Source organism: Serpula lacrymans, assembly GCF_000218685.1.
Source record: "Serpula lacrymans var. lacrymans S7.9 unplaced genomic scaffold SERLAscaffold_8, whole genome shotgun sequence".
Taxonomy (NCBI): Eukaryota; Fungi; Basidiomycota; class Agaricomycetes; order Boletales; family Serpulaceae; genus Serpula; species Serpula lacrymans.
In genome coordinates this window covers 1861780-1882877 of record NW_006763297.1, presented here as the reverse complement: position 1 = coordinate 1882877, position 21098 = coordinate 1861780, and the positions used below count along the sequence as shown (strand labels likewise).

The 21098-nt window shown below is 47.5% G+C and overlaps 7 protein-coding genes across 7 annotated transcripts; 4 read left to right on the top strand and 3 right to left on the bottom strand.

Moving 5' to 3' along the window:
- Nucleotides 1-318: 318 nt before the first annotated feature.
- SERLADRAFT_470458 (uncharacterized protein) lies at nucleotides 319-3653 on the bottom strand (the record flags this gene model as incomplete). Its single annotated transcript, XM_007319641.1, has 10 exons — nucleotides 319-2193; nucleotides 2244-2393; nucleotides 2455-2511; nucleotides 2573-2657; nucleotides 2716-2792; nucleotides 2848-2979; nucleotides 3032-3121; nucleotides 3231-3308; nucleotides 3388-3409; nucleotides 3482-3653. 10 exons carry the CDS (start codon nucleotides 3482-3484, stop codon nucleotides 1262-1264), a joined length of 1626 nt encoding a protein of 541 aa, XP_007319703.1.
- A 101-nt stretch (nucleotides 3654-3754) lies between these two features.
- SERLADRAFT_470457 (uncharacterized protein) lies at nucleotides 3755-4719 on the top strand (the record flags this gene model as incomplete). Its single annotated transcript, XM_007319640.1, has 4 exons — nucleotides 3755-3888; nucleotides 3945-4460; nucleotides 4521-4563; nucleotides 4628-4719. The coding sequence occupies 2 exons, from the start codon at nucleotides 3884-3886 to the stop codon at nucleotides 4366-4368; spliced, it is 429 nt and encodes a 142-aa protein (XP_007319702.1).
- Nucleotides 4720-5697: 978 nt separating this feature from the next.
- Nucleotides 5698-8122, bottom strand: SERLADRAFT_416221 (uncharacterized protein; the record flags this gene model as incomplete). The annotated part of the gene is made up of 5 exons (XM_007319639.1): nucleotides 5698-6997; nucleotides 7060-7817; nucleotides 7871-7931; nucleotides 7990-8078; nucleotides 8117-8122. The coding sequence occupies 5 exons, from the start codon at nucleotides 8120-8122 to the stop codon at nucleotides 6613-6615; spliced, it is 1299 nt and encodes a 432-aa protein (XP_007319701.1).
- A 343-nt stretch (nucleotides 8123-8465) lies between these two features.
- SERLADRAFT_450239 (uncharacterized protein) lies at nucleotides 8466-13132 on the top strand (the record flags this gene model as incomplete). Its single annotated transcript, XM_007319638.1, has 19 exons — nucleotides 8466-8627; nucleotides 8688-8865; nucleotides 8937-9219; nucleotides 9266-9344; nucleotides 9392-9605; nucleotides 9656-9774; nucleotides 9830-10087; nucleotides 10137-10361; nucleotides 10414-10514; nucleotides 10582-10735; nucleotides 10790-10906; nucleotides 10969-11202; nucleotides 11634-11977; nucleotides 12045-12180; nucleotides 12238-12461; nucleotides 12513-12593; nucleotides 12650-12734; nucleotides 12788-12888; nucleotides 12943-13132. The coding sequence occupies 19 exons, from the start codon at nucleotides 8466-8468 to the stop codon at nucleotides 13028-13030; spliced, it is 3183 nt and encodes a 1060-aa protein (XP_007319700.1).
- Nucleotides 13133-13289: 157 nt separating this feature from the next.
- SERLADRAFT_450238 (uncharacterized protein) lies at nucleotides 13290-16745 on the top strand (the record flags this gene model as incomplete). Its single annotated transcript, XM_007319637.1, has 10 exons — nucleotides 13290-13380; nucleotides 13443-13470; nucleotides 13523-13550; nucleotides 13617-13887; nucleotides 13944-14083; nucleotides 14147-14473; nucleotides 14533-14683; nucleotides 14737-14924; nucleotides 14985-15114; nucleotides 15168-16745. The coding sequence occupies 10 exons, from the start codon at nucleotides 13290-13292 to the stop codon at nucleotides 15359-15361; spliced, it is 1548 nt and encodes a 515-aa protein (XP_007319699.1).
- Nucleotides 16746-16830: 85 nt separating this feature from the next.
- Nucleotides 16831-17352, bottom strand: SERLADRAFT_439248 (uncharacterized protein; the record flags this gene model as incomplete). Its single annotated transcript, XM_007319636.1, has 2 exons — nucleotides 16831-16986; nucleotides 17059-17352. 2 exons carry the CDS (start codon nucleotides 17350-17352, stop codon nucleotides 16831-16833), a joined length of 450 nt encoding a protein of 149 aa, XP_007319698.1.
- A 242-nt stretch (nucleotides 17353-17594) lies between these two features.
- Nucleotides 17595-20683, top strand: SERLADRAFT_356660 (uncharacterized protein; the record flags this gene model as incomplete). Its single annotated transcript, XM_007319635.1, has 3 exons — nucleotides 17595-18144; nucleotides 18213-18844; nucleotides 18904-20683. 3 exons carry the CDS (start codon nucleotides 17601-17603, stop codon nucleotides 20050-20052), a joined length of 2325 nt encoding a protein of 774 aa, XP_007319697.1.
- Between the last annotated feature and the right edge of the window lie 415 nt (nucleotides 20684-21098).

Here is a 21098-nt window from a genome sequence, read left to right as displayed (position 1 = left end):
AACGTCAGATTCTGTCACAATCGCATTCCCGCTCCCATCTGCCACACCAAAATCTGATATAAAGGTTTCCTTCACATCACGTACGCTGACGCTTCATATTCAAGCCGCAACTTCTTCCGTCTCTTTGCCGCATTACTCCCTAAAGCAATTGTGGGACGGCGTTTTTCCTTCGACAAGTTTTTGGACATGGGATCGCGAAGGAGAGCACTCCTACGGCCTTCTGACTCTCCATTTGGATAAGCAGCACGAGGGAACGAGATGGGTGCAAGTATTTGCTTCCGCAGGTACATCATCTAATACGGGAGAAGGAGAAGACGTGGAAGTACCAGAGACTCTGGACCCTTCTGAGCTATATACGATCCGCGAGACGTTAGAAAAATATACTTCATCTCTTCAGACTGGTGAAGATACTAGTGGTCTGGGCCTGGGACGCGGGGTACCTTCACTTGCTGAAGGGGAAATGGATGATGAAGTAGATACTTCCATTGGGAGGGGGGCTTCTTTAACCTGGGTCACAGAGGATGGAAATAGTCCAACGTGGTTGACTGCTCAGTCTGGTACACCCTTCAACGTACTCTCTATAGCTTTACCAGGTCCACACGCCCAACCTTCCTTGGTATTGAAACAAGGCCTTGACGGGATACTATTCTCTCTCAATTCTTCAACTGGCATCAGCAGTTCTCCTGAATGGACGCATGACGGGACGTTTTCTGCACTAGCTTTCGTGTTAGCTTCCAAACGTGACACTCGTTTCACATACCATATCTCTTCCAAAGCTGTGCTTGCTTTTGAGAGTGGGTCTGGAGGTCGTGGAGGCAATGTATATGTATACCGAAGGGCCGCTCCCAACCAGCTGTGGGCTAAGCAAAGCATCCTCAAACTAAGCGATGGCACTGCAGGGTCACTCTTAGGAGTCGGTGCATGGCAAACAGCGCAAGGAAAGCATGTTATTCTTTGCCTTTGCGAAAGCAAGTTGGTTGTGATACAAGAGATCTTATAAACGCATCCCAGTAGCACCAGTAGTACAGTTTTAAAAGCCTGTAAACGAGTATAAGATGTATAATACTGAGGTTCGAAAATGGGGAATCGTGAACCAGAGTTGCTACAAGGCATGATGATGACAAGGTACAAAACCAAATAGATAAACGAAGCACGAGATAGCCCAAACAACAAGTCAGTCAGTCAGAAAGAGAAAGGAAATATGAATGAATGAGAAGACGCATTGTGAAAAAAAAAATCCGCGCACACAACAGCGCTATTACTATACCAACAAGGGGTCTTCGCTTGAATCTATAAACCCGTCTGCCTTCACCACAGGGTTTATTTCATCGCCCAAAGGCTGGGACTTCAGCTGTTGCAAGGGTAAAATGTCACCATTGACTGATGGTTTCGGCGGTGGAGGGGTCTCTCCTTGCAAGCCGTTCTGGTTTACTTGCGGGGAGCTGTTGATAGGTTCATGGTTAGCCTTCCCCGAGTCCACATTTTCGGCAATATGGTTGGCCTTTCCTTCTATATCACCCTCCGTGAATTCGTCGTCGAATTCGTCATCTTGGATGTCTCTTTCGAATGCATCCAACCGATCACGTAAAGATTGCGTGGCGTCTGCGGACTGTGCGTTTTCGATACCGAACGAGGAATTATTGCTAAAAAGCGACCGCGCGACTTCCGTATCCATATCGTCCCCGCTCTCGTCTTCTTCGCTGTCGTCACCCCTGCCAAACATGACTTTCTCGTTGGGACCAATGATGGTGGTACCAACAGGGAGCGAAATTCCCCCGCTCTCAAAAAGGCGCACAATTGAAGGCCCAATAAGGGAGTTGTTGTTGCTGCTTGGGGAATCATCCCGCCCTTGCCGCATACGTTCCCTTTGTTCTCGAGCTTCCTGGCGTGCCCTGAATGCCAGCAATCTGCTCTGAGCATAAATCTGAGGCACGGTATCGGGCGTAGCGTAACCGTAGCCGTCCTTGACGCGATCCGTCACCCATTGGTACCATTGTTCTTTAGTGCGACCATGGAGAAGCGCAACAATGAGGACAGTCATGTTGTCACAACCAATGCCTGCACCTGACGATGTGTCCGGAGCAAGACAATGATCACACAGCATCTCGCCAATCGCAGAAAGTTCCTTGCCCTCGGAAACTTTAAGGCGAATGTAGTCAACAACTTGCTGAGACGACAAGCAGTCCCATATACCTAACAACACGTAAAGATGACATTAATGAAAGACTCATGGCAAAACCCACCGTCACACGCAAGAACTAAAAATTCATCCTCTTCTGTGACTGAATGTACTGTGACGTCAGGATCGGAAGTAATGATCTGTTTCTGCGGAATTAAAGAGTAATTTTTCTTGAATTCGAAATCTCCCAATGCTCTTGACAAGGCGAGGTTTCCTGACAGACGACATTAGAATAAGTTTAATACATTGAATGGTATGGGCATGTATGGGCATACCGTTGACACGACCATATTCTACATATCCACCAGCCCCAACAATGCGGGCTTTCTCAGCTGCACACGACACAAATTATTATATTCCGGATCATTGTTACGCGACATGGGCGAGACTCACTTTCGCTTGACGGTTTATGGTCAAAGCTGAGAGGCTTTACCTCTCCTTTAACACTGATTACAGACCTAGAATCACCTGCATTGGCCTGCAATCATATATATATCAGGGTCAACGAATAACAAATAACGTCGGAGACAACATACCACATATATCTTTCCATCCGAAGAAACGAGAGCAGCAACTGCTGTACATCCGGAAGGATCTCGTGTATGTGCTGGATCTGATACGAGCGATCAGCCACCATATGAAAACACGGGTATGACTAGCGTGAATACCTGCAAGCAGATCTTCGTCTGTCCCCAGGAACGCCCTCTTTAGAGCTTCTTCATATCGCTTCTCACGGTATGCTTCCTCTGTGACAAGCCGTTTATGTACATGCTTGCCGGCAAACCTGGCCACAGATCCACCTGCATCGCCTATTTAGACTTGTTATATTTAATATGAAAAGGAGGAGCATACCACCATGGCCGTCATACACGGCGAAGAAGGTATTAGAATCCGCAGAACTCTCGTCTACAGAGAGTAGAGTCGCATGGGCATCCTCCATGGCTGAACGAAGGAAGATCCGGGGGAAAAGATTGGTGGCGAAGATGAAGTACGCAATGAGATCAGCATATAGATATATTGAAAAAAAAACTGGCGATGTTCATCCACTCACTGATTCTCCATCCCTGCATCTCTGAAACTGCGAACATATACTGACCATTAGCCCCCGTCTCTGATTTCTTGGTCGTTGCTGAATAAAAGCAGATAAGTAAAATATCAAACTGGTTGCAGAGGTACTGATAGCGAAACAAAGCTTAACAAAGACACACCTGGTGCTGAAAGAGTTTGACCCTATCATAACAAGCATAGACGCATGGCAGATTAGAGATACGATGAATTTGCGGGAGTTAAGATCTCACTCACCATGTTCTTATTGATGCGGCGGGAAAAAAAACGTAGAAAGACAAATGAGAACAGCCGAAAATGTTACAATTATTACGATTCTGTTTTCTTTTGCTGTTGTTCTGGTTACAGAGAATGCGGGCGGAAACCAAGGGCTGGCAGGACTTTAGTAGCGGATCGTGGTCGTATGCCCAAGCCCTTGCCGTTCTCCACTCAGCCGCTGTAGTCATTCTTTTATTTTGCTTTGTTTGTCTTTTCCCTCTCCGAACGCAGCCCAGCACTCCCAGTCAGAGTATCATAACCAGTTCGAGCGGGACTGGACGCGTCTCGTAGGCACTGCAGTAACAACACTGGCCATGCTGCAGGATCCAAGCTATGCACAGTGGTCGCCCGTAGCATGTGCGTTTCACGTGGGCTGTGGAAATGCGGTATCTTGCATTTTCTGTCTCGTGAGCAGGATTACTGATTGGTGCTGCCTTCTAAGTGGTGATCTTGGTCCAACCCCACTACTGGCACATTCTGCAGTTACTTTGGATCCATCAGCGGGGACGCAAATATTTCATTACATGTCCCTCCCAAGGAACATGTATACCCTTTCTTCGGACTTCCCTAGCTGTCTCTCTGCACCCGATTTCTTTCGGTGGTCAAACGGGGGCCGAGGTTTGAATTGTCGCAAGACTACGTTTCAACTTGAACAAGGTATCAAGATAAGTACACGGCGGATAAGCACAGTTGTGCTGTATAGTCGTTCGCTTCACGAACCGCGGACAGCCTTCTCGAGGATAAAACACAGAAGACCCGGAGCCATGCCAATACAAATCAGTCCTTCAATCAAAATATATCGGTCGCAATTTAACGAAAGGCGGTTACTCTCTGTCAAGCATTGGCTATCCATATTTCGGGCCTAAAAGCGAGAATTAGGTATCAGACATGAATGGTCAGGTATGTCAGATCAGAAACTGCTGTAAGTTCTCTACTTCTATCTTTTAGTCCACATGCGGTAAGGGCTCCGTCGCTTGTTGTTCGGATTATGTTGACATTAAAACGGTTTCCTGTCTAGGCAATAACCTTCAAGTTACAAACGGTCGTGGTGGGTTCTCCAGGTGAGTAAAAAAGCTAGATATGCTAATCACATATGCAAAAGTAACCTATCTTAGTTTGTGTAAGTCAGTTTACTTCCTGTCGACATCGACACAGTAACTATAGAACCAATTCGAAAATGCACATGGATGATTGCGCCGAGCTATGATTTGACAGCAAAAAAAATTATGTACAGCTGAGAAAGACTAGCCTATAAAGTATGGTAAGTACGACATTGATCATTGACTTGACAGGGTAGTATTATTATTCGACTGATAGAGGTGACGAGCCTATGAGATCCAAGTAATTGGGCTTATCTATCTATTTGTAGTGGTGATGAATCTTCATGCCGATGCCAGGTGGTGTTCTCACAGGTTGCTGTTACATGCAGCATGGCAGCATGATAATCATCATGATAGTAGTATCAATATGTTCGTAGGGTACAAGTGCTAACACAGCTTCTGCCACACAGAACATTCCGTTCAGTTCTCGGTTATAAATCCGAGTAAATCGGGTCACACGACTGAAAATTTAGACTTAGCTGGAGATAAGATAAGATAAGGACCCTTCCATTTACCGCGAACCGAACTCGGGCTGCTATTCAAGTCCCCGCGGAGACAGAAATGATCTTGTTGGTAACTTTCTTTGACATTTGCGTTTGTCCTCCGTATCTCCATCGTGCTTCCGATATAAAGCAAAGCTGAGGAAGCCTTCCTATCTTAACGCTACGTATCATCTGTCCCGTGCTCTCCAGAGGTACGCCCTGCTTCTCATTGTCCTTGTGCATTCTATTTGGTTAAAAATCTACCTGGATCAGAATTACGCCGAGCGCCCCAAGGTACGTATTCTCTCAGCTCCCAGGCTGTTATTTTTTTGCGGATTCGAATTCGACATTTGTATTACGGGGGTCGTTCCTTTCTCCAGCTCCAGTAGTCCATTCTATACAAACGGTCCTCCATAGCCGGAATCAGTTGATGAAATTTGTTTACCACGTTCATATAAGCAGCTCTGGTGAAAGACTTATATTGGCACGACTTTTTCTCTTTCTACATTGCATTGCACTCAAACATGAGCCAAGCCGACCATCGTTACAATGATACTCAGGTACGCCAGCTTTACTGGGTGTTGGTGCAGGCCCAAACTTATCTTTGTCTTAGAATGCAAACTGTTTCTCCATTCCCATACGATTCCATAAACGGAGTAGCTCGCGCTCTTCTAGATCATCCTCCCAGTCATCTGTGCTCTCTGCATATGTACAAAAACTGTCCACGGCGACCGCAACTTCACCTGTACCAGGGACAGTCAGTGCTTACGGGTCATTCACCACCACCCCATCCGCATCTTCATGGCTGCGTTCTTATGCATTCTTGAATCTGCCAGAAGTCTCCATTTCTCTATTATACGAACGTCGCCGAGGGAAGCTACCTATCAGGGGATCCTCGTCGGTATATGATTACGACACCCCAGACTCTTCTGTTGCACCCGATTCACCTCTATCCGCTACCCGTCCTTCCATCAGCCGGACATCTTCCTCTGATTCATGTCTTGTGGAGATTTATACAAAAAATTCACCCGCTATTCTCACCGACCCAGGGCCTTCCAGATTGCCCATCGACCTGGGTAGTAACAAACTCCACCCTATTCTAGAAGCTGTTGAGTCCGCTTCAAAGCTGTCCAGCCGAACTGTTTGTTCTACATGTCACAAGAGTGGATTTGACTTCCCTCGATGTCCGCGATGCAAAGAAATGTGGTGTTCACGAAAGTGTAGATTGCAAGGAGGCAAGAGGCATGTGTGTGCATGACGAGGAGAGTATAGTCAAATTATTCAAAAAGTATCATTCTATCCTGACTTCCTGTATCCATATTGTTTTTGCATGTTTCCGTAAGTCATATACTCTTCCTTGGCTACTTAAAACTCCTCCTTTTGTTGTGAACTCTTCCTCTATTTTCCTCTATCTTGTTCTCTTTCACGAAGTATTATTTTCTCTTTGGATAGACGGAGCCCAAAATGTCGCGAAAATATGACGATCATGATACATTGACTACATATGTGCATCCTATGCATCTAAGAATTACGATGAGAAAACAATCTTTTTGCCTTGTGAAGGTACAATGCCAGCAGTTTTTTGTTTTTTCTTAGCTTCCCATGAGGGATGTAGAGGTCGCTCGTCGTGGCGGTCGTTCCGCTGAGAACTTCCGGCACTTGACACTATTGTCGAGCGTGTCCCCACAATACTCTTCGTATGTGAATTGCTTGGCTCTCGCCTGTTCCAACCTGCATCAGGTGGTTGCTGATGTTGCTGATTTGAAGTGTCACGCTTTCGAGGACGGTCCGAATTGCGTTGACCCAAAGGTTGGCTCCCCCGTCGCCGTTCCGTAGGGCGCTCACGCCTTGACGGATCGTCCTGGTACCTCTTCACGTGATTAGCATTCTTCCCAAACTTCTTCTCCCAAATTCTATAACACAAAGGGAGCTTCATGATCAAAGAAGCACACATGTTCTTGGAAAAATAGCTTACGCTCTTCTAGCCCGCTGCCCACGCCGGTTCTTTTTGATACCGTCCGCATCCTTTGCCTCACTTTCGCTCCAATCTGAATCTGAATCACCGCGAGCAAATCCGACAGCAAGAGATGGAAGAAATGTGGACTGAGAGCCGACAGTTTTTGCCTTGCCTTGATGTGGCTTGGACTCGTTAGGCAAAGGTGGACTGCTCGGTGCCGCGAGATTTCCCTCACTGCCAGAAGAGTAGTCACCGTCTTCTTTCGTGCCGTGGTGTACATCGTCCACTGAACCAGACTCCCATTCGTCCTCCGAAGCTTGATCGCCCCCACTGATGGTACCTGACTCCCAACCATCGTCGAGAATGTTTTCATCTTCTTCGGCATTACCGCCGTCTTCTTCATTCTTTTCTGGAACACTCATGCTATGTCCGTGTGTACTTTTATCCGCAGATACCCGTTTGGTTTTCCTGGGAACTGCCGGAACGTCTGCATCGGACTCTCCTTCACTTGCTGCATCTTGAGCTGCAGCGAAAGCAGGATTTATTGTTGCCTTGATACCTCCAATCACTATGGATATCTCTGAGGCAAGAACTTTGGAACTGAGGAGTCGGCTTTGCACTTTGGCTAGATGTGACCCTGCGGCAGCAGACGCGATAGGACTCGGCAATAACTCCATGGATAGCGCATGTTGTAGGTCTTCGTTAGTCGATAATATATGATCCTTGTTCATTTTAGTCCTGAGTGCCGTATCTGCGATGACGTCAAGGGTGATGTGCTATAGGTTGTTCGAACAATCTGCCATGTGTTAGATAGAGGGGCGAGGCATACCTTAATAGCATCTAACTGAGCTTCGGCATCGGTTATTTCGTTTGGTTTTTCTGCTTTGCGTCTACAACCAATGTTAAATTAGAAAGAGGTAAATAAACCGAGTCTCGGGGGGAAATCACCTGAGATCTTTCAGTTTCTTCAACAGCTTTTGCGTCTCGAAGGTCTTTGCCTTTTTTGCAGCTTTTCTCACTTCCCTCACATCATGGTGCTTGATCAGTCATGTTGCATTGAGTGTCATGCCAGTACACGCATGTTGGAGAGGACATGCCAGTTTTTTCAAGAGTTTGCTGCCTAGATCCTCCTGGAAGCTTACATGAGCTAAGGGATATAAGAGAGACAAATATATCAGCATTACCTCGTTGCTCCCATCCGTTCTTTTTCGCTTTGTACCGCGTTTCCTTTCGCTTTCAGACATTTTTTGGGACCTTGTTGGAAGAAAAGAAACTGCGAAGGCGAATGAGAAAATAAGCTGACGTAATCAACGAGGTCGGAGCGATCCGTTGTCGGATTCGGAAGTTCCTTGACTGTGCTCAGCTTGGAGTCCTCACAATCTGGAAACCTGAACGTCATTTTAGCACGACCACTAGTGCGCGATATGGCAGATGAAGTTATAGAAGGAAAGATATTTGCGACCTTCGAGAAATATGACGAGTTTCTGGCTATACAAAAGGCTTTTCTGGTTGTCGACCTCACAACTGAACCAAATGACGAGCAGGATAAGGATGAAATAGAGCTGTTACGCAAGTTATGCTTCATAGTGAGTTCTGCATTACGCTTATACTACTTACTATACTAGTCTAACGGACTCTTCTCGAAGCTTGGTGAATATCAGGAACAGTCTTACTTGCTTGATCCATTTCTGGAGAGCCTCGTCATCCCAGTTGTGGATTGTCTAAGAAGGCATGCTACGATGTCAGTTTCTAGTCCAGATCGATCGACCACTTTGGTTAGAATCGGACGCCTTGCAGTGCTACTGTACAACTATATAAAATGCCGTGGATACAAAACAATCAGTCAGTTTTCTGTATCATCAATGCCCGAATCCCAGCTCTGAGGTAGGATACAGTCAGATTTTTTCCTCACGAGGTTGAGGACTTGTCTATTGCCTTGGGATTTCTGCAGTTGTGTGGTGGGCCCACCCAAATTACTTCGCAATGGCCCTTGCGGTATATTGTGTTGTTGTGGCTGTCTTTAATCTGCCGGCTACCATTCGATCTGGAGCAATTTGATGAACGTGACCGTGTTGGTGACACCGCAAATAACATCGAGTCTTTAGCCAAAAGCCATCTGGGAAGAGCTGGTCTGGAGCGAGAGGGTGCAGCAATCCTACTTTCACGGCTGTATATGAGGTAAGCCATTGCGACATATATATTGATGTGATCTGACCATTGATAGAAAGGACACGCAGACTCGTTATGCAGCCTTCTTGGTCTGGTCCATTGAGACTCTTAATAACTCCCCCGACACATTCACGGTACGCACTAATCCAATTTCCTTGTACAATATCTCATTTCAAGCCAGTCCATCGCTCTGCTACAAGTCATTTGCGAGAATGTGAAAGCGGGGTCTGCTGAACAGACCCAGCAGTCGATTGACTATCTTTTAAAAATATCAGGAGCTATTGATCAAAATGAGGCCCTGAGGAGTAACACACTTGTCCGCAAACTCAAGACAAAAATGGTATCACGAATCGCCCTGCGTCTTATACCTCCCAAGGTCAAAGTAGCTCGGAAAGGTACATTTTCATACCTTATCATTGCTAATCCGAGTTTATCGGTCCCGCAGTTCGAAGCCTCACCACTTCATCTAGTGATCAATCGGATCAGTATGATAATGAAGATATTGAAGTGTCAGAAGCAGTCGAAGGAATCCTCGAAGACCTCTTTCGGTGCTTGCAAGACAAAGTACGTAGTCGCAGAATTTGATTATTCGCAATTGCTTAGGACTTAAAGCGTCCAGGATACTGTGGTACGATGGTCAGCCGCCAAGGGTGTTGCTCGTTTGGCCGAACGGCTGCCGACGGATTTCTCTAATCAAGTTCTGGAGACAATCTTGGGACTTTTCACTATCCATTCGATCGCAGCGGCAACCGTGTATGATATGCCGACGATCGCTGAGGCAACGTGGCATGGTGCCTGTCTTGCCTCGGCTGAAATGGCACGCAGAGGTCTTGTGTCTGGTAGTTATCTGTCAGAGCTTGTCACATGGTTGTCAAAGGTACAGTACTTGAGCCTTATATCTGCTATCTGTGCGCTCATATCACTAGGCTCTATATTTCGATATACGGAAAGGCGCTCATTCCATCGGGTCTAATGTTCGTGATGCTGCAGCGTATGTAATTTGGGCAATTGCTAGGGCCCAAGACCCAGCAGCTCTGCAGCCGTTTTCCCTGAACCTTGCACAACGACTTGTCACCGTGTCTTTGTATGATCGCGAGATCCATATACGCAGAGCAGCGAGTGCTGCCTTCCAAGAGAATGTTGGGAGGACAGTGAGTATATGTCATGGCTTCAGCATGTTAGCTTTTATATATTCTGGTATAGGGCTTGTTTCCTCACGGAATCAGCGTTTTACGCCAGACCGACTTCTACGCAGTAAGTATTCGACGCAACGCCTTCATAGTTGTAGCTCCACAAGTAGCGGAGTACGTTTCTTTGCTGAAAAACTCGTCCTCAAGGTAGCTGACTGTTGTTGTTCGGTTCGGTTACCAGACACCTTGAGTATAGATCTTCTTTGATCGATCACCTCCTGCTTGTGACTTTGCGGCACTGGGATGTTACTATGAGGCAGCTAGGGGCTCAGTCACTCCGTGTGATTTGTGAGCTGGATTTGCACGTACTGGGACCCTCGTGTTTACCGAGATTGGTATGTGTTGTAAATTTATCCTATATTCTTTTTTTAGAAGATATTCTTGTTTAGGCCCAGCTGTTCGAATCTGTTGACATCGTTGATATTCACGGAGGTCTTCTGGCTTTAACGGAGCTCGCAGATGCATATCGCCTATTAGGTCAAACTGGAGATGACAAACGACGACAGGTGCTTTTTATTACTCATTTTTGGGAAAATCATCACGGCTTAGACTTTCGTGTGTCCCCTAGATATTCAAGTACATTACCAAAATACCCCAAGGCGTTATCCTGGCACCTCGCAACGAGCTTGTCCTCGCTGCAACTTGCCATCTAATAGCCACTACTATCACCTTGCCAGAGATTGAGCTCAAGGATGACTCCGCTGTTCCTTACTGGAGAAAAATTGTCGACCAAGGCCTGCGGCATAGGAATGATACTGTTCAAGAAGCTGCTGCTGCTTCAATGGCTGCAATCAGCAGCCTCGTAGACTGCTCTGCCATCATTCAGAGATAAGCCTATCGTGATTTTTGTGTCGACAAGTAAATTTATATTCCATCAGCACGTTAATTCCTGAACTTAGGTCTGCATCTGCAAGTATGCAACAAAGCCTTGGCCGCCTTCTCGGTACTTTAGACTACAATGCTCATCCACATGGTCTGTCGGTAGCTGTTCAATGCCTTTTGGACAGCGTGAACAATGATGTAGGGTTGCTTACCGGCCTTCTTATTCTTGCTTGATATACCCCTTTCTCTAGTCAAACACCAGGATGCAGAACGTCGAAGCTCGTAGAAACTGTTATCTCGCCATGTCAAAGATTCTGGCTAATGTTGTTTCCCGGTTATCCGATAGTAAGTTGTGCGGTGATAAGCCAATGGCAATGCGCTTAAAATGTATCAGGTCTAGGACCAAAACAGGTCTCTGCTATTTTTGATACCCTCGAGGCTGGGCTCGACGATTATACCACAGACGAACGTGGAGATATCGGATCTTGGATACGTATGGCCTGTATCAAAGGCTTGACTTCTTCGGTTGAAGTCCTGTTCTCTAATGCATCCTGCATTGCAAACTTCGCTCAATATATCCCGCCATCAAGATATCATAGTGCTTTAGCTAAGATTCTCCAGCAAGGAGTAGAAAGGCTGGATAACGTTAGGCAAGTCGCAGGAGAGTGCTTTTTGCGTCTCCTAGAGCTTCCACTCCCAGCGGTGGAGAACGCAAACTGCTGGCGCATCAAGGGTGAATCTTTGATGAAAAATCTGTTTTTGAGGCAAGTAATTTATGATTTCGCGTATTATATGTATTGAAACGTACTGTATCATATATAGCGAAGCAGAGATTATGAGCTGGAGCAACGGTGGCTGGCTTTTTGCTAAAGCAGTACAAATGCTAGAAATAGAGGAGTACCGAAAGCCCATCTTGAAAGGTATTATATTAAGTATAGGGACAAGAACTGACAGTACAGTAAGTGTCGCTGCTGCATCGATTTCTGGAATTTTTCGCAGCTGATATATGATCTAGCAACGGCCCGCGTCCTCCAGCTTGATCGCATACAGCAACAACCTTCCTGTTTCGCTATCTGACACCGGCTATAGCCTCGGAGGTCTCGCTCGGGATTTAATCGACTATGCTCAATCTCATGTGACATCCAATGCCGTAGTTGTGCCAGTCCTACAAACATTCAATTTACTTCTGGAAGCTGACGCGTTGGCGCGCCTTCCTCAAACCAGCGAGGGTTTAAAATGGTTAGTGAGATTGCCAATATTAAAAGGTTCGCTGTCTCAACGTGTTAGCAGCCTGGATGCTTTAGTATCCCTTACTACAAGGAATATTTCTCGGCTTAAGAGCGTGCAGAGAATTCAAGAATCAATGAAAGCGTGAGTTCACCGTCTGTTAGCTGGGGTTTACCTCACGACTCAGTTGCTTATACCAGCGTTATGAACCTGTTGATGTTTCCCACTGTCGCGGAGGCTTGTATCCCGCAATTGGCGGAGTTCCTTGGCCACTCGTTTCCGCGGGTATATTATTCATTTCATTTGGCTAGGCAAATGGAATCTAACCAACAAAGCAGGTCCGAGCCAGCGCAGCAGAGTACCTATATCTAGTCCTTCAGACCAAAGATGTAGGTTTTGAGGCAGAAGAAGGAGAAGATATCCTGCTGGAAACAGAATGGTGCGCTGAAATTCTTGTTCCGATGTCCCGTTGTTAACTGTCTCTTCAATGCAGGTCCACGATTGATGTTGATGAGGCCAAAAAGATCGCACGGCAGTTTTCCGCCTGGTTTTCGAAGGAGCTGACTTCCCAGTCTCCGTGAGAAGTATTCGCATCCAACTTGATTATAGATAGCTCACGATATGCTCTACCTGTACTATTATCACTATCGTAGTAACAATGTATTTGCACCTGCCATTTCACTGACATACAACTTGGATGCACGACTGAGCGGCCTCCACCGCTCGGCATGGTATGCGTGGGAAACTCGGTTCCCTCCTTCCTGCATTGGGCCTGCTCAGCGTCGGGCAGCGTGCATAATTACCATTTACTCTGGTCAACCATCAGTTAAGTGAATAATCATGGCTGCTGACCCTCGTATAAGCGACAGAGAGCTGGCAGCAATCAATGCTGCTGCAGTAACACGGGAGTATCGCGTGCAGCCTCATCTCGGTGAGTCTGGGACGAGACTTATTGAAGTGGACTCAATTCAGGAAGTTGACTCGTGTTCTCAGATTACCGCACTGTATCTGCAGTAAATGGGCAAGTAACTCTCTAAAAGAGATCTACACGCAGTATCTGACGTCGCATATAGCCCTCTAGTGGTCTTAGATAACGTCAAGGTCAGTGATATCCCAATCTACCTTGAAGTTTTTTCGTCGTTTACTTACGTCTTATACATTCTACAGTTCCCTTCATATAACGAAATCGTGCAACTTACTTTGCCGGACGGCTCAAAACGTGGTGGTCAGGTGTTGGAAGTGCAAGGCAAAAAGGCCATCGTCCAGGTGTTCGAGGGAACATCGGGAGTTGACGTCAAGGCTACTCATGTCGAATTCACCGGAAGTAGCATGAAATTGCCTGTCGCCGAGGACATGTTAGGTCGTATATTCAATGGCTCTGGTAATCCCATCGATCAGGGACCGAAGGTCTTTGCTGAGGATTACCTCGATATTAATGGTACGCACCTGTTCTGCATTTATTTTTTTTACGTCAGTATCTTTAATGGGGTTTAGGCTCACCGATCAATCCATTCTCTCGCATATACCCTGAGGAAATGATCCAGACCGGTATCTCAACTATCGATACCATGAACTCTATCGCGCGTGGTCAGAAAATTCCAATTTTCTCTGCTGCAGGTTTACCCCACAATGAGGTCGGCTTTAGAGCTCATGCTGCTTGTATTGCCTTCGCTAACTGACAACGGCCCCATTTCAAGATCGCTGCACAAATTGTACGTCAAGCCGGTCTTGTCAAGCGGCCCACAAAGGATGTACACGATGGTCATGAAGACAATTTCTCTGTGGTGTTCGCCGCAATGGGTGTAAACATGGAAACCGCGCGGTTCTTCAAAGAAGATTTCGAGTCGAATGGAAGTCTTGATCGAGTGACGCTCTTCTTGAACTTGGCCAATGATCCTACCATCGAGCGTATCATCACTCCCCGGCTTGCGCTGACGACAGCAGAATACTACGCTTACCAGCTCGAGAAACACGTTTTGGTCATTTTAACCGACATGTCGTCTTATGCTGATGCCTTGCGTGAGGTGCATTTTCCTAGCTTCTATGTTCCTTGTAATATTCCATAACTCACGTCTTCGTGCAGGTTTCCGCAGCTCGTGAGGAAGTTCCTGGCCGTCGTGGTTACCCCGGTTACATGTACACTGATCTCTCGACGATCTATGAACGTGCTGGTCGAGTAGAGGGCCGCAATGGCTCTATTACTCAGATTCCCATTCTGACCATGCCGAATGATGGTAAATTTGAATTGTTATTGAGAAGAAGCTAATTCCTAATTCATTTGCCTTAGATATTACGCATCCCATCCCCGATTTGACTGGGTACATTACAGAGGGTCAAATCTTTGTCGACCGTCAGTTGCACAACAGACAAATATACCCTCCTATCAACGTACTGCCTTCTCTCTCGCGTCTCATGAAGAGCGCCATTGGTGAGAAACTTACCAGAAAAGATCACGGCGATGTTTCCAATCAGTTGGTAAGTCGTACCTTTATGTATTTTGCAAGGAGTGATCTTAATATCTTATGCGGGGCACAGTATGCCAAGTATGCGATTGGTCGTGATGCCGCAGCCATGAAAGCTGTTGTTGGTGAGGAGGCGTTATCATCTGAAGACAAACTTGCCTTGGAGTTCCTTGACAAATTCGAACACCAATTCGTAGGACAGGGTAAGCTCCACATCCATTCCCTTGATGATGGTGCTAAATCTAGAAATGCACAGGCCCTTACGAGTCTCGCACCGTCTTCGAGTCCCTAGACCTTGCATGGTCCTTGCTTCGCATTTTCCCGAAGGAGCAACTCAATCGAATCAACCCGAAGATCATCGCAGAGTTCTATGGGCGGAAACCCACGAAGAAGGTTGCCTCTGAAGAGCAACCGGATGGACCAGGAGAAGGAAAATTAATTGACGCATAGTTGACGATCATTAATAAGCGAACAAAGGACTTGATCGCTTTTTCATTCTCCCTGCTCCCTATGTACTTGAATACAGCATTAATTCCAGCTAACCTGTCACCCAACTGACGCATACGATTATCTTTCTTCCGAACAAACCTGAAGCGGGCGAGCCACAGCTGCGAAACTTCACATGCTTCACAGGCGCTTCACGGGACAAGTATACACCTAATGAGTCCTAGTGCCACAGATGGTGGTATCTAATCGATGGGGTCGCAGGGATGGTATTGATCAGGTTAAATCCGGTTTAACCTTGGATGTGTGTTCCTATTTTGGTGAGAAAGGCCAAGAAAGAGGCAGGAAAGCCAAACTGGACAACTGGTTGCTGTTGGACAGATATACATTCGCGGCACGAGCATGACAGCTTTTCACACCAAAGCGGCGAGAAACCCAAACCCTTCTAAGAGAATCGTTTATGTCAATTTTACGAGATAGAAGCACACGGGTGTGTTCTGAGGCTTAGATAGGCATTAGATAACCGTTGGTCGGTAGAGGGCGCAAAGAGGAGGATGTGCATGAAAGGTAGGTTGTAGCAATGAGGCTGTCGAGCCTGTCTTGAAAAGCGTTGCATATCCGTAGTGAACGGAGGACCTCAGAGGAAGAAGGCTGAAAGTGTAAGTGTTGTCGTGTTGCCTGTCCATTATGTCCATTATGGCATTAGGTGCGTCCTGGGCGGCCCGGGGTGAACATTAGCCCTTGAAGTTCAGTTGCAAGAGTGGAAAATGAAGAAGACGGTAAAGGAAATGGGCGGGTGACTGGTAACCACACGTAGAAATAGTGGATTACCTGAGGAGGCACGGATCGCACAAGGCGAGGTAATGGAGCAGTGCCCGCGATGATATAAAAATGTAGAATGATGAAGGAACACAGGGTCGTATTTTCTTTGTCCGGAGCGTCGTTCCTTGTGAAAAATGTTGGACTGGAGGATCATGCGGACGAGTAGAAAGATGTCAAGATTGCCAATTGTAGACGGGACCAGCATCGGGGGTCTTGAAGAGACGCCGTGATTAATTTCCGGGGCAAGAAAGAGGACAGCATGTCTAGTTGTATTTGGCAAAACATCGGTTTACACCGAATGGGAGCTAGTGATGCAAACGAGTGATTCCCGAAAAGTCTCATGAGGATAAGAGCTGTACGTGAGGAGAACAAGTAGGAGAGGAGAGAAAGGAGTCTCGCCGCGGAAGTTCTCATCCCGCAACGTAATGTATGAGTGCGTTGCCTTTTCAAGTTGGCAGAACTGACCGTGGTTTCCTCCGGGTCTATAGTTACACATAGCAGGAGGAAGACAGCGACGTCAAGGCTGAGATGTGAGAATTGCTGGTGTGTGAAAATGAGGAGATGGAGGAAGAAAGATAGGAAGGATGTGAGGGGTGGTGAAAGGACGATGGTGCGAGATAAAAGCAAGTAGAGGAGAGGATTACCGACTGACCTCATGTTGATGGATCAGGGTCATTTCCGCCTAGTATCGAAGGTGGAGGAAGAGAGCGATGAGATGAACGATCCGGTATTAGAGGAAGGCTCGGTGCTAGTGTGAGACGAACTGGCTCACAGGCTATTTTGAGTGAAAGAGAGGATGGGATGGGCAGCTAGAATTTCATCAGAGTTAGATCAGTGATGGGTGTATCATATATTGGTCCGAGAGAGGAAAGAGGCCTTACGATAACGCGCACTGAAAAGAAAGGATCCGGACCAGATGGCCCTTTCGACGTCGTGGATGTCGTGCGTCGTATGACCATATCGAATCTTTGTCGAAAACTGAAGCCAAACTGCGAGGCGACGACACATGCTTTGGGGCCAAATAAGGAATGGGCGCTGTGGCGAGGAGCGAATGCGTTTTTTTCATGGAAATCATGGAATGGGGGAATATGTTTTTTAATAAAAAGTATGTTTTGGCGTGGCATCGGCGTTGCAGGCTCGCGGTGGTTCGGTCTGGTTCGCGGTGGCTCGTGCATGCTGTCATAGGCTCGGCTCTTAATGGGCAGCCATGTGTTCGCCCTGAGTTGCTTTTCGTATATATCACCCTCTCTCTTTCTCTTTTTTTCTTTTATCTCGAGTCCATACTCTTTCCCCTTGGCTGCCGACTCTCTTTCTCATGGGCGACTTGGGTCAATCCCTCAACTGCAGAAAACGAAAAGCCGACTCTGACGATGATTGTCAAGACTCCCAGCCCGTCGTCCAGGACAAAAACACCAAGGACACCATGCTCGTCGACCCCGCCATCCCCCCACATCCCTTCCCAAGTGCCCCGCGCCTGCCCCCCTCCAGCCCCTGGCTTTCCACAGACACCTCACACGCAGTATGGCCCTCTGAGCCGTCCCCTACAGACACCGCAACCCCAGTATCCCCTTTGTCGCCTCACGATCCATCACACGACGCCAGCCCACGCTTCAACAAACGTCCCAGGTTAGAATCAGCGGAGGCGTCTCCTTCGATCCAGCGACGCTCGCCTCCCAGACTAGCATTTCCCCCGCGAGGTCTCTCGCCTCGCAACAACCGTCGCTCCCGCAGGCCTGATGCACGTGATCCGAGCATCGTCCCTTCTCCTCACTCTGGTCCTCCCAATCCTTCCTCTCTCCGCATCGAGGGCAGCTGTCCCGCCACTGATTTGCAGCATAGTCCCCTCCCCCCTGGTCTCCCTCCCATCGACCTCAATTCCTCGCATATACCCGCCTTGCACCCTCTCATAAACAGGCAGACTTTGAAGGAACTCGATCTCAGCGCTATCATGCGCAATCCGCAGCTTCGTCAGTAGTACCACTATCTTGTACAATTAGTCTCACGTCGTGCTCATGTTTGCCTTGTCATATCATAGGACATGATTTACTTTTCGATGCTGGTCTCCAATTTCGTCCCACTTCTGGCCGCCGGAAGCGTGATCTTGCTGACAGGTACTGGCGTGCCATCGTTCAAGAACTGGAAAACGGTTGCACTTGCGTTTCATTTGATATGCAAGGAAAACCTCATGATTGCGTCTGCGTTTGTCGTCGAGTTCCTATCCCTCCTCACAACCCCGTTCTCACCTTTTCGAGTTCTCGCCGCGTCCTGACACTGCGGATGCCTTCTCGCATCCGTCCTCTACTCGCAGAGTTTCTAGAGGTTCTCCTCTCAGTCATCCAGCCCTTATCTACCATATCTGGTCCCTACGCCAACCCCGATGCTTTCCAGAATCAGATCCAGCAGCACGCGGCTCAGGCTACACACCTCCGATCTTTATTCGACCCAGAATTAATAGAGCAAGAGCTACATCACGAGCTGTTTGACCCTTCAGGTCTTTTCCGAATGATCGGGCAGACTCTCAAGAGCCACTGCGCTCCAATGCGCGATCGTGCTGTCGACATGATGGTAGAGGTGGCACAATCATGTGCCCCCGGTTGTGGTGGAAGCAAGAAGGATGCTGTAAAAGCCGTGCGCATGTGCCTGGATATCTTGGAGCTCATGAAACTCGTGGGTTTCCCGCAATCCTCCCTGCTCTTGGGTGAATAACTAATCCTTAGCCATTTCAGGACATTGCAAATCACCAACTGCAAACCCTCCGCCCTTTCCTCATAGACACCTCTGGACAGTTTGAACTCAAAACGTTCAAGGGTCGCAAAGGCCCGGGATCAACCCTTCACGTCACACAACAGTGGCTGCAAGCTACTCATAAACAGCTAATGGCCTCCGAACGTATTACCCATCCATCTTTCCCCTCTGGGTCGCTGAATTACCGCAACCTGTGTAACACACAGCAAGCGTACCTGTCTGTACTCAAGGGTCTTACCGACCTCGTGTTTAATCCCCCCTCAAGCATCGGACCAATATTAACACCCCCTACACATCCTTCCCACAACTCTCATGCTCCTATATCTCCCTTGCCGAATTACCCTGAAACTTCGTACCTTGACAGCGCTCGTCTCCTTGTTCTTGCCGCAGATGCCGCTGACACCACCGTTTTGTACATGTTCCTGCTACTGTACCGCCAACTAGTGTTCTCCGACCCGAGCTCATCACCTAATGCACCGCGGGACCTATCCAAGGTAAGCGACGCAGAGCTGGTGAAGCTCAAGAAAGAGATCCGCGATGTCAGTTCTACACATCTCGGTTACTGTCTTGTTTGTCGGCGGCCAGAAGACGGAGATGACTCCAATGTGGAGAAGCCAGAAGATAAGGAATGGGAAAAGTGGAAGAAGCTCGAGCAAGATATTGTTCTACAGGTAGCGATGCGAGCCAAGGAGGCCCAGACACCTAAACCCCAGTCAACGTGCCCAGACTCGCCATCTACGGAACGGCCGCCGCTAGGATTAGCGCCCGATGAACGTATTCTAAAACTCGCCGAGCGCTGGTCAGACACGCACATGCAGCCTGGCTCCGCACTCAGTGGTATGTTACGCAACCGGATACGTGACGCGGTTTTCAACCACGTCGTGGCACTCACCTTTCCCGCTCGGGAATCGTCCTCTGGAAAATGCAAGGCACTAGATTTTGCTGCAAGCCTTGCTGCTGTGACGAACACAAATGCGCAACTTGGGACCGTTTCGGGTATGGAGCCCCTGACTGACGAGATACAGTCGCTTGCGGAACGATTATCAAGGCTTGCGATGATCCATCTTGGGGTTTATCTTCCGCTATACGAGCAGGAAGGGTTCTTAACGACTTTGACTCCGACTTCGTAATCATCATCGACATATATAGGTCCTCCCGCCAAATTCACGCCTTTTTGTTCGCTTTCGCGCTATCTACTGCTGACTCGTTGACCTCCAATTCTTCATCACATCATCGATACCATTACCCATTATTCGACATGATCCCTCCAGTTTTTGTCTTTTCCCCCCGTTTCGTTCTTGCCAACCTTGACCTGGAACAGCCGACGACACCTATACGATTTCTCACGTCGCCTGATGAAAATTTGAAGTTAAGAGCCGAATCATACACCTTAGTACAGTACTAGTATCCCAAGACAATAATGCAAACACGTGTAGCAAAATGTTGTTCCTCCTGAACTGTGCCTTAGATAATCTCCCGCATGCCAACAGACAAGAGTTACCAATCCAAATGGCAACGCGTGAGTGTGTTTAATATTAAGGGATAAGATGAAAAGCACAGGGATTTCATTTGCATTCTTCTATGTATTCAGCCTATTTTTCTACGCTTTGATTGCTCATTGCTAGAGCTGAATCTCCTAGGACGTTTCAGTGAATCACTGCTTTGATGGCTAGCGCTTTCGGCTGCACCTCCACGAGGGAATGGACGTGACTTCTTTTCCTTTTGCCCTATCTTCTTTTGTTTCTTCTCGATTGCCTTCTTCACCGCGCGTTTACCACCATCTGCAGCAATGGCCTCGTATCGTGCCTTTGTTAACAGTTCCTTCTTATCCGCTACAGAGACACACGAGTTCAGAATCATGGAACACGTTTAGCACACGAACGAAACACTTACATTGTTTCATCCACCAGCCTGCCTTGCCCTGTTTCCTCTTCTCCCGTTCCTCCTTTGACACCTTATGCAAAGCCTCCGCCTCAACTTTCTCCCTCTTATCTCTATTAACCGAGCTTTCAGCTCTCTTCACCGTGAGTTCGAGCCTCTGAACTTCTGCCTGGCGCTCGGCACGCAAGTCTTTGGGGCAGTTCTCAAGTAACTTTCGTGAGCGTTTTAGAGTTTCACGGAGCGTTTTGAGCTCAGAGGAGTGTAGATCGGATAAGAAGCCGTATTGTTGACGGAA